We start from the raw sequence: 20,051 nt of genomic DNA, 5'->3' as shown, positions 1-20,051 counted from the left end.
TTTTTAAAAATAGCTAAGTAAATTACGATATTTCAAATCAGATTATCTAAAACACAAACGAAGAAATGAATCTGTTTATACTACTTTTATGTTGCTTCGTTATCCATTTTGTTCAAGGGTGCGCGAGTGGTCAACGTGATACATGTGAAGTATTAGGCTGGGCACCCTGGTCTAATTGTAGCAGTAACTGTGGTACAGGCATCATGAAAAGATCGAAATACATATGTTGTCCTGCAAGTTATTTGAATTTGGATAAATGTCTTAAACATTGTAAGATACAAAAAAGGTGGTGGAATTCTAATGCAGTTCAAGAAAAAGTATGTGGAAATTGTCATAATCGAGGTCATTTTGACCAAGTTCATCGGCGTTGTACCTGTCCAAAAGGATTTGGTGGTTCCTGTTGCAATGGTATGCATTATCATTTGATTGCCCTACTTTACTATTTAAAAATGGAACTAAATTCATATTCTCTCTAATAACAAAAATAAAAAAAAATAATAATAAAAAAAAGAAATAATTAACATTCTTCTTTCCACACATATAGTATGACTGCTTTTGTATTTTGTTTCTTGTGTGAATAATTTACCTTTTCTTTTTATTTCAGTAATAGGTTTGTTAGTATACATTCTGCAGATTGTTTTTTTTTCTTTTTAAATTCAGTTAATACATTCTGAATTATAAAATGTTTTGAAACACAATTGTGATGTTGTTTCACTTTTACTGTAAATTAGTTAGACAACGTCGGTTCTTTTAACTAACAATTGTTTATATGGGCCAGAAAAAATCATTTGTATGGTTAAGAACATTATGTTTGAACAAAATACCCAACTCCGCCCTCTTCAATATGAACTTATCGTAAACTCTGTAAAAATGTATGTTCTATGATATGCAAAAGGCCAAATCGATGACTTAGTTTCTTTTTAATAAATTGATGATTTGCTTTTAGAAAACACAATATTTTAGGAGGGTTTCTTTCGCTGTATTTTACTTGCAATTTTTATTACTGTTCACTTTGACTAACTATTGTTAGCAGTTGGTCTATTGATATTAATCTTAAATAATAATTTAGAACTAATAAAGATATTTGACTTTCTTATGGTTATCACACTTCTTTTTCTGGTTATATGATGATTCATTGTCATATAGATATCTATCAAATTTTAAATTTTAAATCAATAGTATAAACTTGTCTGTCATCTTATTAATGTGCAACTGTCAATGATGGTAAATGCAATGGATTGAAAAGTGTCGTCTCTTTCTAATTGTATAAATATGCTCGATCATTTTTTTAACAAAATCTTTTATTAACTTTGATACTCATACAAAGTATTTGCACCTCTGATTTTGTAGAACTTACAAAAGGTTGAGTCACACAATTAACATGTAATACACGAAGTGTTTCAATGACGTCTTAATAATTAGATATACGACATTGATCTTAATCGAATTATAAAATTCATATAACAATCTAAGTTGAAAAACTAACCAATAAACAAATCAATTTTGTGAAAGATGTAAACAACATATTTATACTCAACACAAAAGTTATTATTTTGTTATTCCTATTATCATGTCGTTTTAAATCAAAAACATACAATGACAATCGTTCGACCTTTAGAAGAAACCACCAAGGATCAACAAAAAATTATAGTCATATCCCAACCGTCAAAACGGACGAAAGTAAAAGCCGAAAAAATCGAACGCTACCAAAATATATCTTTTGTCTATTAAATGGATTTAATTGACAATCAATAACATGGCATCGCATTGAATGTAATTGATTTTATGAATTACTTGCATAAAGTTTACGGAAGTGTGATATTAAAGACTTTTTAGATTATGAGAACAAATTGTTGATATCCTGTTCAAAGTAATATCAACGATTATTACTTCCTTAATTGAAATATTGGAATCCTGGCTATTTAATAATAATAAATTTTTACTATAATAGGAACCATGCGATGATGATAACAATATTTTTCAATTATTTTTTTCGTCTGAATATTGCTGAAATATTGCTGCTCGGACGTTAAACCCCAACAAACAAACAAAAACGAACCAATTATTTTTGTATTATGTACATAATGCGTAATGTGATTTTTATCCTGCCCCATCTGTTCCATTTTTGTCAATTAATTTAGCGATTGGTCATTTGACATATGAGATACGTATTTGTATAAACACGTTCATCCTTCAACTAATTTTCCTATGAAACAAATATAGGGGGTCGAAAAATTCATAATTGTATTTGTATAGCAGCATAATATTGTCTACCGTTTATTGTATTCAACATTTAATGCTGAAAACATGTAACCAGTTTTACGTTGCTATCCAAATCATCATCGCTCAAAGGATAACATAAATTAACTTAATCAAGAAGAAATCTTGAGACCATCTGAACTCTAATCAGCAAATCGTAGAAACCCGCGAAAGATTGTTCGGTCATTTAGTAAAAACTTTTGACCAGGTCACACAGACATAATCAAGGAATTATTTGAAAAAAAAATGTCAAAATAACTTTTTCTATAGAAAATAAAAACTGAAGCTTATTAATGTTTGCGTTAAATAATTCAGCATTTACCAAACAAAACCTTTAACTTTTAGCGGAGATAATCTGTAGTAATTACAAAAAAATGTTGTTATATCACATTCATTTTATTAATTGTGTTAGTGTATCATAATTTGCAATTATTTTTGCAATAATATGAAGCAGGTGTATAATGTATGAAGACGAAGTTGAGTACATTGATGTTTCAAATTTAAAAAAAAATAATAATGATTTTACAATTCAACATAATTTAGATCTTCTTGCGATCTTTAATTCAAGATTGATTTCAGAATATAATAGCATTAAAACCTATCATTTTTTTAACACTTTATACTTCTATTCCCCATACTCAGTTAAAATTAAAATCCCGATTCAAAAACATTATACATAGTTGTTTCTAAAAACAAAAAGACGGTACACGATACAACTATTTCTTGGTAGAAACATCCTTTTGTAAAAAATAATTCAAAATCATCTTCCAAATATACGGAAGATGTTTTTAAATGCTGGAATTTTTTTATCAGCAACATATTTGTCGAGTGTGATGGACGCTTTTTTCAACAAACTGTCGGCACTCTTCAATATGAACTTATCGTAAACTCTGTAAAAATGTATGTTCTATGATATGCAAAAGGCCAAATCGATGACTTAGTTTCTTTTTAATAAATTGATGATTTGCTTTTAGAAAACACAATATTTTAGGAGGGTTTCTTTCGCTGTATTTTACTTGCAATTTTTATTACTGTTCACTTTGACTAACTATTGTTAGCAGTTGGTCTATTGATATTAATCTTAAATAATAATTTAGAACTAATAAAGATATTTGACTTTCTTATGGTTATCACACTTCTTTTTCTGGTTATATGATGATTCATTGTCATATAGATATCTATCAAATTTTAAATTTTAAATCAATAGTATAAACTTGTCTGTCATCTTATTAATGTGCAACTGTCAATGATGGTAAATGCAATGGATTGAAAAGTGTCGTCTCTTTCTAATTGTATAAATATGCTCGATCATTTTTTTAACAAAATCTTTTATTAACTTTGATACTCATACAAAGTATTTGCACCTCTGATTTTGTAGAACTTACAAAAGGTTGAGTCACACAATTAACATGTAATACACGAAGTGTTTCAATGACGTCTTAATAATTAGATATACGACATTGATCTTAATCGAATTATAAAATTCATATAACAATCTAAGTTGAAAAACTAACCAATAAACAAATCAATTTTGTGAAAGATGTAAACAACATATTTATACTCAACACAAAAGTTATTATTTTGTTATTCCTATTATCATGTCGTTTTAAATCAAAAACATACAATGACAATCGTTCGACCTTTAGAAGAAACCACCAAGGATCAACAAAAAATTATAGTCATATCCCAACCGTCAAAACGGACGAAAGTAAAAGCCGAAAAAATCGAACGCTACCAAAATATATCTTTTGTCTATTAAATGGATTTAATTGACAATCAATAACATGGCATCGCATTGAATGTAATTGATTTTATGAATTACTTGCATAAAGTTTACGGAAGTGTGATATTAAAGACTTTTTAGATTATGAGAACAAATTGTTGATATCCTGTTCAAAGTAATATCAACGATTATTACTTCCTTAATTGAAATATTGGAATCCTGGCTATTTAATAATAATAAATTTTTACTATAATAGGAACCATGCGATGATGATAACAATATTTTTCAATTATTTTTTTCGTCTGAATATTGCTGAAATATTGCTGCTCGGACGTTAAACCCCAACAAACAAACAAAAACGAACCAATTATTTTTGTATTATGTACATAATGCGTAATGTGATTTTTATCCTGCCCCATCTGTTCCATTTTTGTCAATTAATTTAGCGATTGGTCATTTGACATATGAGATACGTATTTGTATAAACACGTTCATCCTTCAACTAATTTTCCTATGAAACAAATATAGGGGGTCGAAAAATTCATAATTGTATTTGTATAGCAGCATAATATTGTCTACCGTTTATTGTATTCAACATTTAATGCTGAAAACATGTAACCAGTTTTACGTTGCTATCCAAATCATCATCGCTCAAAGGATAACATAAATTAACTTAATCAAGAAGAAATCTTGAGACCATCTGAACTCTAATCAGCAAATCGTAGAAACCCGCGAAAGATTGTTCGGTCATTTAGTAAAAACTTTTGACCAGGTCACACAGACATAATCAAGGAATTATTTGAAAAAAAAATGTCAAAATAACTTTTTCTATAGAAAATAAAAACTGAAGCTTATTAATGTTTGCGTTAAATAATTCAGCATTTACCAAACAAAACCTTTAACTTTTAGCGGAGATAATCTGTAGTAATTACAAAAAAATGTTGTTATATCACATTCATTTTATTAATTGTGTTAGTGTATCATAATTTGCAATTATTTTTGCAATAATATGAAGCAGGTGTATAATGTATGAAGACGAAGTTGAGTACATTGATGTTTCAAATTTAAAAAAAAATAATAATGATTTTACAATTCAACATAATTTAGATCTTCTTGCGATCTTTAATTCAAGATTGATTTCAGAATATAATAGCATTAAAACCTATCATTTTTTTAACACTTTATACTTCTATTCCCCATACTCAGTTAAAATTAAAATCCCGATTCAAAAACATTATACATAGTTGTTTCTAAAAACAAAAAGACGGTACACGATACAACTATTTCTTGGTAGAAACATCCTTTTGTAAAAAATAATTCAAAATCATCTTCCAAATATACGGAAGATGTTTTTAAATGCTGGAATTTTTTTATCAGCAACATATTTGTCGAGTGTGATGGACGCTTTTTTCAACAAACTGTCGGCACTCCAATGGGTACAAATTGTGCTTCTCTACTTGCTGACTTATTCCTTCACTCTTATGAGTCTGACTTTATAGTTGATCTGATCCGAAAGAAAGAACATTGTTTAGCTAGATCTTTTAATCCCAGTCTCCGCTATATAGCTAATATATTATCGTCAGCAAATCCTAGATTCGGGGAATTGATACATCGCATCTACCCCAAAGACCTTGAGATAAAGGATACTGCAGACACTGTGAAGTCAGCCTCATATCTTGATTTACACTTGGAGATCGATGGTAAAGGAAAACTACTGACAAGAGCTTGCCGTAACTTACAATCAGACTTCTGGGACAGGGTTATGTTGTTACAAGATTGAAGTCATCATTACAGATGTTTTATGGCCGTCATCATGAACTCGTGGATCGATACGGTGTATCCACATGCATCTTGAAAACTGATTTTTTCAACGTGTCATAGTGTTTCTTTCCTCTTTCGTCTACTCCAGACTTGACTTTTTATGAGCAACTCGGCGGGTGTTTTTAGAAAAGCAGAGGACGCTTACCCTACCCATTTACCTGGTCCTTGCTCCCAGTTTGTAGTGGAATCCGAGCTGCTCATTTACTTTTTGTACTCTGTATGTATTATTTTAGTTACTTTATGTTCATTGTTGTGTTTGTCTGTTTTCCATGTCTGGTCTTTGTCCCTAGATTACATTCGTTTGATTTCTGCGTCAATCTTGGTTGTCTTAATTACTCTTTCTTCATTGTTTAACAAAATTTCCAAGATATAATCTATGAACATTTTGTTTCTGTTAAAAGAGTTAGTTACGATCCTTACACGATATTACTGCTTGTGTACATAGAGTTTTACTTTGCAAGCTTATATATTCCATTTTAGTTTCATGCTCATTTCAACTTCAATCAGAATGAAATTAGTTATTGTCAGGTCATAGTTATTGATTACCCTATGAAGATTTCGTCCTCTATTTATTTCATAATGAATAAGTCGTCTTTGTTCTGAGTTTAATGTTGTGTTTGTGCTGTTTTTGTTTACTTTTTAGCTTATCAATTCATTGAGACTTGTTCGAATTTAATTATAGTTTTGCTTGTATTCTGACCATTATTTTGTCAATTAAATGTGAATGTTCGGCGTTGATATCTTTTTTTTTATTTCTGTTGTCCGTACATTTCAGTGGCATTGATTCTTAATTGTGTCAAACAGATTTTAAGAAGAAATAAACTGTATGCACTTTATGAAGTTCAATGTTTATTTTAACATACCGTCTTCGAAAATAATTAAATTTAAATTGAGTGAAACTAAAATCCATGAGCTTAGACAAAAAGTTTATGTAACCATAAATGTATGAGAAAGGATATATATTTCATTTACTTCATGAATGACTATTTATTTTATATTATGGGTTTTACATTTCAATAGAAATTGCATTATGAAAAAAGACTTAAATTAGTCTTGGAGAAACCTGGCTTTCTTTTTATCTCCGTTAATATTTGTCTATTAACCTTAGACTGTGAATGATATCACTGGGTAATGTCCTCATGTAATAAAGAACAATCAAACTATAAATTAAAAAAATATACCTTTATAGATTTGTCACTTGTTTCATGCTATCCATAAATCTGCATTAGAAACTGAATTAAAGGAAGCAGGTTATATTTACAGATAAGATTAGTTCTAACCTCTCATTCTAACAGTTCTTTTAAGACTTTTTATCCCATGAATTGAGGTTTTCAAACAAATTTAGAGATTTAGTACTAGGAAAGGTAACAAAGTAGGCAAAAATGCATTCATATTTTAGCTTTTCATGTAATGAAATTGAAATTATTGATGGTCACACACAACAAATACTTTTTCGTTAAGGATTTTTATTTTCTAGAGATTGATAGGCTAAGTTCACATCTGTTCACATTCATTCCGGAATGACAAAAAATAGATACTGCACATGGATTAAAGTAGTCGTTAATGTTTCATAAGTTTTTTTTTTTTTTTTTTTTTTTTTTTTTTTAATTTCTTAGTATGTTATTATATGTATTAGTGATGAATTGAAAGGGTAATCAAGGAAATCAAGGTTATAGCGGTAATCAAAAGAATGTAATTCAGGGACAAAGACCAGACATGGAAAACATGAGCAACTCGGACTCTACTTAAAACTGGGAGCATGGACCCATGAGATGAAGGATACTACAGACACTGTGAAGTCAGCCTCATATCTTGACCTACACTTAGAAATCGATGGTAAAGGAAAACTATTGACCAAACTCTACGACAAACGTGATGACTTCTCATTCAGAATTGTTAACTTTCTTTTCATCTGTGGCAACATTCCTTCTGCACCTTCGTATGGAGTGTTCGTAACACAACTCTTACGTTATGCCAGAGCTTGCTGAAACTACGCAGACTTTTTTATATCGCGCTAGAACTATAACAAATAGGCTACTGGAACAGGGTTACGTTGCTACAAGATTGAAGTCTTTTTATTTAATGGTCGACATTATGAACTTGTGGATCGATATGGTGTATCCATCTGCACCATGAAAAATAAATTTATTGAATGGGTCATAGTTGTCCTTTCCTCGTTTGTCTACCCCGGACTTGACTTTTTATGAGCAACTCGGCTCTGGTGTTTCTAGAAAAGCAGAGGACGCTTACCCAATCGGTGCACCTGGTCCATGCTCCCAGTTTTTAGTGAAGTCCGAGTTGCTCATTTGCTTTTGTTACTTTGTATGTATGATTTTAGTTACTTTCTGTTCTTTGTTGTGTATGTCTGTTTTCCATGTCTAGTCTTTGTCCCTGGATTACATTCTTTTGATTACCGCTATAACCTTGGTTCCCTTGATTACTCGCACAAAGTATGAGGAATCTCTACCAAGAACTATATATCTAGGTGTACCATCTTTTTTGGGAAAAAAAAACGATGTATAATGTTTTTAAGTCGGAATCTTAACTGAGCATGGGACTTATTGGTTAAATTGCCATTTGTTTAACAAGGAAAATCTGAACAACTTTGCTATCTAACAAAAAAACATGATATGTACGTCGCGTGAAAATGAAAGACAAATAGTTCACAATTAAAAAGGGTTTTGGGAAAATCGAAGCTTTTCAAATATGGTTAATTAAATAAATACTAGTAGACTAATGAATGTGTGCAGACTAACGAGAACTCATCATGAGACGGATTTAGATATTTTACCAGTTCTAGCAGAACCGGGTCTTCTGACAATTCTTGTGGAGCTGTTCTAGCAGAGCTGGCTCTACAAGAAAGAATGAAAGTCTTGAACTGTTCTAAGACACATTCAGAACTGTTCTAGAGCTGCCTGACAGTTTGGCTGAGAGATTAGAACTGATCTGTATGTGTGTACCATTGGTATCAAATAAACAGAAAATACCATTATAGTTTCCCGCAATACAACATATAGAGGGAAATTATTGTATTCAGTATTCTAGAAGACCCAATAGTATATTGATCACGTTACAAGTATGGTTTCTAAGCATCTCTGAACCAGTTTTGACGTTGCGAATTTCGTGTTACATGTCGATCATATGGGCTTTGTCATTTTTGATTTTCTGTTAATTGAATTAGACAAGTTTCCTTTATTTTTATTAATATTACTGTCAGAGTAGTTTCTTGAGACGGTTATTGGATTGGGTTGTAACACAGGTTTCCACACCTATTAGATTGTTGGGGACATGTTTTAATTTTTTTTATATAAAAACCAGCGTCCTCTTTGTATGGTGGGCTATCGGCAAACGCATAGAATTTGCATTGTAAATGTGTCTAAGGGTTTATCATAAACACCAGTCATTTGTTAGGATTGAATTTCACTATTAAAATTTAGATATTAAATTTAATGACGTTACAGTAAAATTACAAAATTTGGTCATGCATTATATATTAATTTCTTGATTATTTTTTTAAAATATGTATATATTATATGATGACCTTAATATACTTTAAGAATAATACAATTTAATATTTAGTTTAAGATATGATAACAGATCAAAGCGCAGTAACTCAAACCGTATTCGCATTTCCGTATATAGATACAATTGTTTAGAGTAGAGGGCCAAAAGGAATAACTATTCCAACACATGTATTTACTTTTTAATCACTTAATTGTTAATTTTCAAAGAGCAAATACAGTGGCCACTGCTTGGATTGGAGTCAGAATAAGGTGCCCGATTTGGATGTCATTTCTACGGGCGGACTGTTTCTTTTTAGAGCTGGCACTATTAATGGTTCGGCTCAGTGTGTCGAACTTGTACACTCAGAGGTTGTCCGATTGGTCATTCGTTCTCCACTTGAAATGCATGCGATAACTGCTAAAGGACGTTCAACAAAAAGCAGTTAATCGATCAGGCAACTGCTCAAGTTACATTTCATTAAGACAGAGTACGATATTTTATCTTATCCTTGGTAGTAAAATGACAAATATGAACAGTATGTAGTTATATACTATATAATGACCCTCCGATGAGGTGAATACCCAAAATTTTCAACCCGACTAGGGTTATTTCCCTGAGGGCTTTAGCCCAAGGGGAGTAACCTTAGTGAGATTGACAATTTAGGATATTCACCGCATATGAATGCCTTGATTGTTTTATTATACCAAACAAAACAAAGGCCTGATATAAAAACGCATGGTTTCAAATGTGCAAGGCCATCCTTAAAAAATGGTTAATTTATTGACTGAAAATTTTTAATGTTGGTTGGTGCATTTTTGAACATGTAGGTGAATATTTTTTTCTTTTTTTATTTTAAAAAGAAATAAGAAAAAAAGAATAAAACATTTCTGGGAAAGACTTTGAATATTACATTTTTGATGAGTCTGCTGTTGTTAAATAGCAAACAAACATTTTTTCTATGGTTTACTTAAGTTACACGGTACACTTTTTTTATTTTGTGTTTTTTATACTTTGTTCTCATTCGACGATTTTTCATTCTGATCTCTGATTCATGTCTATGGGCTTTTACAGATTAGTGATAATACCAGTTCATGTATATTTGTGTCTTTAATGATTAACCTAATTTTAAATGTCACTATCAAGAAAAGTCTACAAATATGGCTCCTCATGAACATTTTCTGTCTTTTTATTAAAATTAAAGTCACCAAATCATGTTCATGTACAAACACGTACATTTGTATTTATGCATTTTCCCATTTCCATATATACCCTTTCACGATAGCTGCGGAGCTGTTATGTTCCGATGGGAATTGAGTGGGTAAATGCTTTTTCCCGCAGAACATCGCAACGTCATAATGTATTTTGATTGTTCCTTGACGGGAAACTGCACGAACCCAATCCATTCCCGCCTGAAAATAATAGCACGCAAGTTATCTTGAAAGGATATGTTCATAAATGATAGACATGTCTTCAGACTGATCTGATTGTGAAATAAATGAACTGAAAATCAATATTCAATTTTTTAAAAGAAATAACGAACACATTATTCATGAATATGTGAAAAATATTTAGATAACTGAGAGATTCCGTCTCATATTCCACGTCGAATTCAAAATAACATTGAATGTAAGAACAGAGTTGGAAATCACTGGTTGGAAAGGCATATTTTCTATCGGTTTTAATATACTGTCTATTGTTTCTGGCATTAAATTTAGTTAACTTGTACATGTAGCAGGATTAGATGCTATGGTAGTATTTTCAGCTTCGACGGCAGCTGTAGTTTGAGTCTGGATATCAACCGGTACAGCGGTGAACGACCTGTTTTCCAGCTCAATGTTTATATATTCAGGTTCCATTGGCTCCATTTACTCATTGATTTGTTCATGAGAAAAGTTTAAATGGCCTTCAACGCGGCGTTCGATCTGTTCCTGTGAAAGACGCATCTCAACATGTACATTGTCATTCATTACAGATTTGTACAATGCAATAGACATTTTGTATTTCTGTGTAGACGTAACCTTGCCGGTGTAGTTCTTAATAGAACTTTCTGACCTATGTCCGGAGACAATCATTATGTCTCAGTCTGAAAATGTGTTTACATATAAAATTGTAATACTTGTAGCGCCGATTGGTAAATTCCCTCAACACAGCAGCTTGTTGCTAAATTGTTTTTATCATGATTCATTTTTATCATTTATATGTGAAACTCGCGTAATCTTTACAACCAATGTATTAAAGTCTTGAAGTCTGACATGGTTAGTAAGGAATATGCCATAAACTAATTTATTTGCAGCAATGAATTGGGGTTAATATTTGCTTTCTAAGTTTGTTTACAGTAACTTGAACATAGAACATGTCCCTTGCATACATTCATAAGGTATTTTCTATTTATATGATTCTACAAATGCACATACTTAATTTCTTCATGAAAAGTGCTACCAAAAACAATACTTGCAAACAAAAAAGTGTAAACATAAAATTTTCATATAAATGTACAGCTTTTCCAAAACAACATTTTGTTCAAAAATTCAAATATGCTGAAGCCTAAATATCTAGTGCAGTGCAAGGTACCTCTAATTTGTAACAAAAGGCCGGATTTGACTGAAAATGTTAATATTTTATGTTTATTGATGTTGGTTTTTAGCTCGAACATAGCATACCATATCCTAATTCAGTCTTTAAAGAAATTGTTATTTTGTAAGAAAATTAATGCTAGCTTGCACTATAGAACACGTTTAGGAACAGGACTACATACATTTCAGACTTCAACTTTTGTTTTTGACAGCTGCAGATTTATTCTAAGATTTCTTGTTTACACTTTTATTGTTTATATAATAAAGAAGTCATAAAACCTTTTTTTTCTTACATGATATTTATGCTTGGATTAAATACATAGCAGACTTTCTGCGTTACATTTAATTTATTATGAAAACTATGAATGAACATATATAAATAAGGAAAGTCCTAGATATTACCGGTAGCAGAACCTTTACATAAAATAAAAATCAAAAAGAAACTTATAGTTGATGAACTATACCCTAATCTCGTGTCTCACGAGATTCATCTGTGTAAAAACACTACTGACTCGTAGTGAAAAAGTACTATCATTTGCAGTTACGGTCTCTGATAGATGAAAATAACAACTTTTGCAGCTTGCCTTATATTGTAAGAAATGTAGCAGAAAGAAAATGCTTCAAGTATTCATAAGGCAAAGATTTGAGCTCTTCGTAAGTCATTTAGGTACTATATGGCCTACAGTTTTAATATGCGCTTCATAAAACGCACTTAAAAAGACGTTGTACACTTTTCGAATGTTCTATATTAAATATGGCTTAAAAAGCTTTCCATTTTCTGGTCTACTTACGACATGAGACAGAATTGTGTGTACGACAGCTTTAAAGTTTCATCTACATGCTTTGTTTATCAAAACTTAATTAACATTAAGATATCAATTATTATAGAGGAGTTAATAACTTAGTGAATCACGCCAATTTTTGAGAGACCAAAATTTTTCGAATACCTTATTTTACACACACCTAAATAACCGACCATGCAGTATGTTAAAGAACATTTTCCTGTAAGAAACTGAACAAGGAAAAAATTTGAAAATACAAATGTCAAATATTGCTTGTTTGTATTATATGAGGTCACTCAAGCCTGTAAAGATGGATATCAATTACTGTTTTTATCTTTGTAAACCCGTTGCCATGATAATTTTTAAAGTAATTAGGTCATTTCCATGCCATTTTTAATTGTTATGTTACCATGGAAACAATGAATTAATTTATTAAATAACTTCGTTTTGAATTTATTGATACCTACATTGGATATCAAATACAGTTAAATGTCACAGTTTTTATACTGCCGTTAAAATGTTTGTTAAAAAATGTCTAAAAGAATCTTTCAAAAAATTGTCATTTTTGCTTTATCAGAACGGTATTCTTTGGTTGATTTTAATTTGCAACTTAAAATATGCACCCATACATATAATTTCCAAGTCGAAAAAGCAAAAATATGATTTTTGTTTGTATTCTCTATTCCTTAAAATTTTGATCTTTCAGTAATATTTCTTTTCCATTAAGCGATAAAACAAAACAAATATATTTCTTGGTGAAAAGAATGTCAAGGTCTTAAGATGGAAATATATTTTTTGCCTTTTAAATGACCTTAAAGTGAAAAAAAATAACCTTAAAGTTTAAATCAAGCTTCTTAAAAGGTAATACGATTAATAATATACAGCTATTGTGGGATGCATATGAAGATGAGATAAGGGAATTATTCAATTTGAGAAAATTTGGGAGATTTGAAAGACAAGTTATCAAACAAACCTAACAAAGTTGATCGTGGACAAGGCACTAATAATAAACATAGAAAACTAGAGACTGCAGGATTAGAAAAAAAGAGATAAATGAAATATATTTTCAAAAGGATCTCACATTAGGTGGAGGAAGATGGGTAGAGTGTCGTGAAAAAAAATTCTTATTTTCCCGGGCTTGAGAAACATCCAAGTAAAAACATGGAGATTCGGAAATCATTGACCAATGCGAGATTCTTAAAAAAATATTAAAGCTTATTACAAAGAGCTTTATTGTACTCGTAATCCTAATAAATTACTCAGTGATAGGTATTTATCAGAAACAAAATTAGATTCAACATTAAGTGGACATGAAGTGTCCACTTGTGACGGCATTGTCACATCAAAATAATGTACAAATGAAATCTTCAAAGATGAAAACTAATAATTTACAAGGTTCAATTGTGATTATTGTAGAATTTTATCCTAAATTGTAGGAAACAAATAACTTTATTATGGTTTATAATGATATGGTAAAGAACATTGGAACTACTCACATTGAGCAAGTGTAATACCACTTCTTTACAAAAAAGGGGGATCCATCATTGTCGAATAATTATCCCCTAAAGACATCACTAAATACAATAAATACCAATCATATATATATTGGAAATTTCGATATGTTGTACACTTGTTTCAAGTATTTACCTCCCATAAATGTTGATTTGACAATTCTGTCTTATGTCTAAGCGCTGCGCTTAAAAGAAGGTTTTGCCAAATATCATAAAATAAGACCAACCAGGCTATGCAAAAACATATAAGCTGTTTTTATCTGAGACATATCCATGATGTCGTAGATTATGCGGAAACTTATAACATTGAGGGAACAATTGCTTTTGTAGATTTGGATTCTTAGGGTGGAATTTTATGTTGTCTGTTTAACAACATTAAGGTTCAGCGATTCTTTTGTAACATTGGTTAAAACTCTATAAATAATATACAGACATGACTCATGAATAATAGCTGGATTTCTGTGTCACTAGAAAATCGCAGACGCATTAAACAATTGTGCCTCTATCTGTTTTACTCTTTTATTATTTGAGATTATGGCAATCCGCCAGGGAATTATAGGAAAGAAATAGAGTTAACATTTTCTAGATCTTTATGGGATGATAAACAAGATCGAGTAAAAAATGGCATTAAAAGCTACATGGGTAAAAAAACTAGCAAATGAAAATATAGCCAGCTTGAAATTAATTCCTCTAATATATATTTTTTCTGATTTCGGTATTGTTTAGTTTCTATTTAAAACAAATAACGAAAATACGAGAGGACAGAAAATGATTTTCTTAAGGGGATTTCAGATTTTATAGAGAAATTTGCAGTTATTTGAGCTTATCTGGAGGCGTTCAGGCAAGCGGCTATTGTGAACATTAGGAAGCAAGTGATCTATAATAATATGTACATAAAAGACATTGTTTTATTATTGTTGTATTATAAGTCATATCATATAAATGATATTCATGATGTGAAAGGTAATATTTGACAAGACAGATTTTCAGTAAATTTGGAAAAAAAAACCAAATCCAATTGGATTAAAAAAATATAAACAATTCCTAAGAAATAGTTTGTTGTACTAAATGCGGAAAACTCGGTAAATTCTGCTGTAAATATGAAATGTAATCGTTTTATATTGTGGGAAAAGGCATAGATTGAATTAACGAGCAAAAGTTTAGATTTATCTTTTTTTTTTAGAAATTAATGGGAAACGAGAAACTCCGATCGGGGTATGTAAATGGATAAGAGACTTTGATCTTCAAATCTTCAATGATAATATTATACAATATATCTACATATGAAATGAAAAAGTTTAGATGGAAGTTTTTACATGATTTAATAATAAAAAACTGTTATTTTATTAGAGAACAAGAAAAAGACAATTCTCACTGTTTGTCCTTTTGTCATTATGTGCAATTATTCTGGTACAATATATCCTTAATATTTGTAACATGAAGTGTTAAGATAACAATAAAGCATTTTGATTTTGGTTAAAATATTTTCGATGAAGAATACTATAGTTTTAACTTTTTCCCAATAAATCTTAACTTTTTTTAAATATATACTGATTTCAGAATAAAAAAAGGAAACACCTAATGAATTTGAAATTAAAAAAAGAATTCAATAAGAGAGTTGATTTAGAACACAAATACTATAATTAGATAAAAGATTTATACAGAAGGGAAAAAATATAAATGATGGAAGCTTATACCTCTTGTTTTCACAAATATAGTATTTATTAAGAAAACATGTACATGTAGTAAAACATGCAGCTGATTACGTAATCAGTAAAATAATACAGGGCACATTGATAGAAGCTTTTTTACTAATGCATAACAAACACTTTATTAAATAAGGAAGTTTATTTTGTTGTTAAAAAAATAACAGTAATTCATAATAATAAAACGGGCGGATTACATAACACATGAACTGGCAAAGTCAAGAATAAACAGAAACAAAAATAATTGGCTGACTATATTCCTGACTTGGTGACATGCCTCTGATTTTGAACCGTCCTTTAAACATTTCAGTCGATTGAAAGATGGGTACCATAATTTAATTTTGTTATTCATCGTCTTGTTGTAAAACTAATTTAGTTCTACATACCAGAACCTCATTTGAATATAATTCACAGCCATTGCAATATTCAAGAATGGACTTCATTGTCATCCTATAAGAGTTAATGTGGGGCAGGAATTCAGCAAAGATCGAAACATGTTTGGTGCGATCAAAATATTTTTCAACCAACCGCCATGTCTTCATTACTGCCGGTTTAATTATAATATGTTCTGAAGAGGAGACCATATTGAGTATGCAACAATGGAACATTTGAAACGCTTGACCACAAATGTCAATGTAATGCTGGTTTTTCTGGAACCTGTTGTGGAAAATGTGTGTGGTGTAGTACGATCGAGTACTAATTCACTCGTTGAACAAAAATTACTAATACGACATCAGCACCAAAAGCTTAAGTCAAAACTACCAGTTTCCTGAATACTCACACGTTGCTATGTCGATAAATATGGGTGTCACTGTTTTCCCTGTCAAGATATGGCGTGGCTCTGCATGTATCATGCTGTAATTTCAAAATACACTTCAGTTAAAACAATTTAAACAGAAAAGTAGATCGACTCTAAAGGAGTTCTTAGCTATATCAGTAAATATGCCATATTAAGTTAAATGCGTCATAAACTTAAAACGAACAATAGCTGCAAAACAAGATTTTGCATCCTGTTCTTTGAATAAATGGTAACTTTGGGAAAACATTTCAAGCTTTATTATCTTTTAACTAATTTAACATTAAAATGAACACAACTTTACTTTGTACTGATTCAATATATTGACGTTATCAATAGAAAAATAAACGAAATCATTGGCATTTTTCTTAGCATTAATTGTACTCTTATTTGCTGGGTACCCAAACGTAGTAGTGAAGAGGTATCAAAGACAAGATAAGATACTGTATTATCCTCAGGCACATACGTGTACAAGAGGCCATCAACTAGATACCAAATCAAACAATCAATACCAATGTGTTAATTGTTGCTTCTCAAACATTGTTTTCCATTGCAAAAACTCCATCAGACTGAGAGTAACTTAACATTAATTTTTTTTACCTCCTTTGAGATAAACACATTGCTTTGATGTTGAGCTAATACATATAAATTTAAATTGTATTCTTTGCCAAAGTATGAGTAGGGGGCAACAACACTTTATTAAAGCACTATGCACAAAAAAAGTAAACGGCATGTTATCAAAAATAAAAGTATCAATTGTGGATTCTGTATAACATTTATACTGATATGATGGAAGTATATTATGACTCAATGATCTTTTTTTATGCTAAAAGCTCCAGTGCAACCAAGCACCAGAATGATACAAATAAGAAAAACAGTAACCCTCAAGCCAGCAACAGCAACCACCTTTAGACCGACGACAGCAACTACCTTTAGACCAACGACTACAACAACTGAACCTATTACTAATAAATTGACAAAAAAACTAACAACCATAAAAACTAGGAATCCAACTTACAGAAAAATCACGCCTGATTTGAAAATGAAGATAACAACCAGTACTAAGAGACCAACGACTACAATAACTGAAATAACAACTACTAAGTCGGCATCGACAATGAAACCATTAACCTTTAAACCGACTTACAGAAAAACAACCCTAAAATTTACTAGCAGAAAAACTACCATAAGTATGAAAACTACAACAGCCAAACCAACGACAGAGATCAAATTAATAACCACTGAACCGACAACACTAACAACTAGAATGAAATCGTCAAAATCCAGAATGGCTACTGCCGAACCGACAACACTAACAACTAGAATGAAATCGTCAAAATCCAGAATGGCTACTGCCGAACCGACAACACTAACAACTAGAATGAAATCGTCAAAATCCAGAATGGCTACTGCCGAACCGACAACCAAAACAACAACAACAACCATATTAACTACTAAACAAAAAAAACCGACATCTTACCAGAGATCGACAAAAACAACAGAAGCTTTGACAAAATTGAGACCAACATCATTAAAAAACGCGTTCAAGTTAAGTACTTCAGCACTTATACACGGGAAATATACAGTGAGGAATTATTTGAATGGTAAGATTATTAATGAAGGAGAAAATATTTTTGTATGAATATTTTGCTCATGTCATATTATTTTTATACACACAGTTGAAACAAATATCCGAAAATTGAAGTAGTTTTTCAATACTTATTCTATTTTGTTCCTCAAAATATTCTAGAAATGTTTTAGAGAAACAAACCTGTGTTAATTATGTTCATTGTATGCTTACGAATTTGTGAAATATATTTTTTTCTGAGTAAAACGCTGACTTTTTAATAAATTATTGAACATTTAATGTTACATGTATATGCATAAATATATTTTTTCAATGCAGCCGTACTGACGATTGAGTTTTATTTTGGTTATTGAACCAAAATGAATCTGTTCTCACATTTCCATAATTTAACTACATAAATGAAAAAAACATCAATGTATGGAATAACTGTTCGCCGATTATTTTTCATTCAAAGTAGGAAAGGGTTTGCTTTCTGTTACTTACCTCAATCAATCTGCTATTCGAAATATCACTACTTGGAAGGGTATAATTTTTGTAACAATCTGTTTTATTCCATCTGCAATACAAAACAAGAACAACAACATCAATTATCTTTAAAAAAAATATACCATTTCTTATAGAAACATTAGTTAATTATAGTAGGTGTCCAGAGCGAAGGTTAGAGCGGAATGACGTCATATTTTTTATATGGATGGTTATTTTTTATCGATTGTTTTACTGTGTGATTGATTAAAATAATTCACAGATGAAATAAAATCTGTATTTGTCTGTCTTCCATGTCTGGTCTGTGTCCCTGGATTACATTCATTTGATTTCCGCTAGAATCTTGGTTCCCTTGATTATTCTTTTACATACAGATTTCTCCCCGCCAGAATCTTGGTTCCCTTGATTATTCTTTGACATACAGATTCCCCATCCCAGAATCCTGGTTCCCTTGATTATTCTTTTACATACAGATTACCTCCAACTAGAATCTTGGTTCCTCCAACGAAACGTTACAACTCATTTTTCTTTTGCTGTTTATTTTACGATAATGACGATTCCGAATGTCAATCCACTGATCACAAAATTGGAAATATCTTAAATATTGGGTAAATCTACATAAATTGAAATCATTGGTAATTAACCGAAATATAATTGCTTGTGCCAAGAACACTTGGACATTTCACTCATGTACGTAGACACTTGATGTTCCTCAGTACTCGACACCAGAGTTTACTTATTTACTCTTTTCAATGTATTTAATTACATATGTTAAATGTTTTTTTTCTAAGTTTTAATAGCCTTTTCAATTATGTTTAGGCCTACCAGGCTTGAATGGTATAACTGGCATCTCCGCGAGCCTCAATTATGCATGTCATAACAGTCCATGTAAACATGGTTCTTGTATTGGTGCGTTTGGCAAATATACTTGTATATGTCATAATGGTTATGAAGGAAGGAATTGCGATACTGGTATGTTTTGTTTTTTTAATCTGTACATAACATTCCGAAGTAAATTATCACAGTTCTAACTAGTTAAGTTAGCATATGCCTAGCCCCGCAAACTTTGCCAACTTGCAGGGTAACAAGAAGCAAATTTATAGGTTTCAAATAAAACTAACTCACGATTGTCCAAATAACGCTCAGCTAAGAGTGTGACAAACTAGTTTATGACCCCGAAAATATCAATATCATTTCGGTAAGCGGCCGAGGGTGATATTGTATTTAACTATATGTTAATTACTTTGTTATACAGAATGTTCCAGTTTTTCACAGAAAAATAAAGGGACAATGCTTATTTACATT

The 20,051-nt window shown here is 30.9% G+C and overlaps 1 protein-coding gene across 1 annotated transcript; it reads left to right on the top strand.

The window, feature by feature from the left end:
* The first annotated feature begins 72 nt into the window (after positions 1-72).
* LOC148629934 (uncharacterized) lies at positions 73-18,317 on the top strand. The gene is made up of 2 exons (XM_088578594.1): positions 73-408; positions 17,509-18,317. Exons 1-2 carry the CDS (start codon positions 204-206, stop codon positions 18,315-18,317), a joined length of 1,014 nt encoding a protein of 337 aa, XP_088434720.1. The 5' UTR covers positions 73-203.
* The last annotated feature ends 1,734 nt before the right edge of the window (positions 18,318-20,051 follow it).

Source organism: Perna viridis, chromosome 1 (genome assembly GCF_037379345.1).
Source record: "Perna viridis isolate PV_CMFRI_1.1 ecotype Kerala chromosome 1, ASM3737934v1, whole genome shotgun sequence".
NCBI classification, from domain to species: domain Eukaryota; kingdom Metazoa; phylum Mollusca; class Bivalvia; order Mytilida; family Mytilidae; genus Perna; species Perna viridis.
Note: the sequence above shows the minus strand (reverse complement) of the source record. Positions and strands in the feature narration are given on the sequence as shown.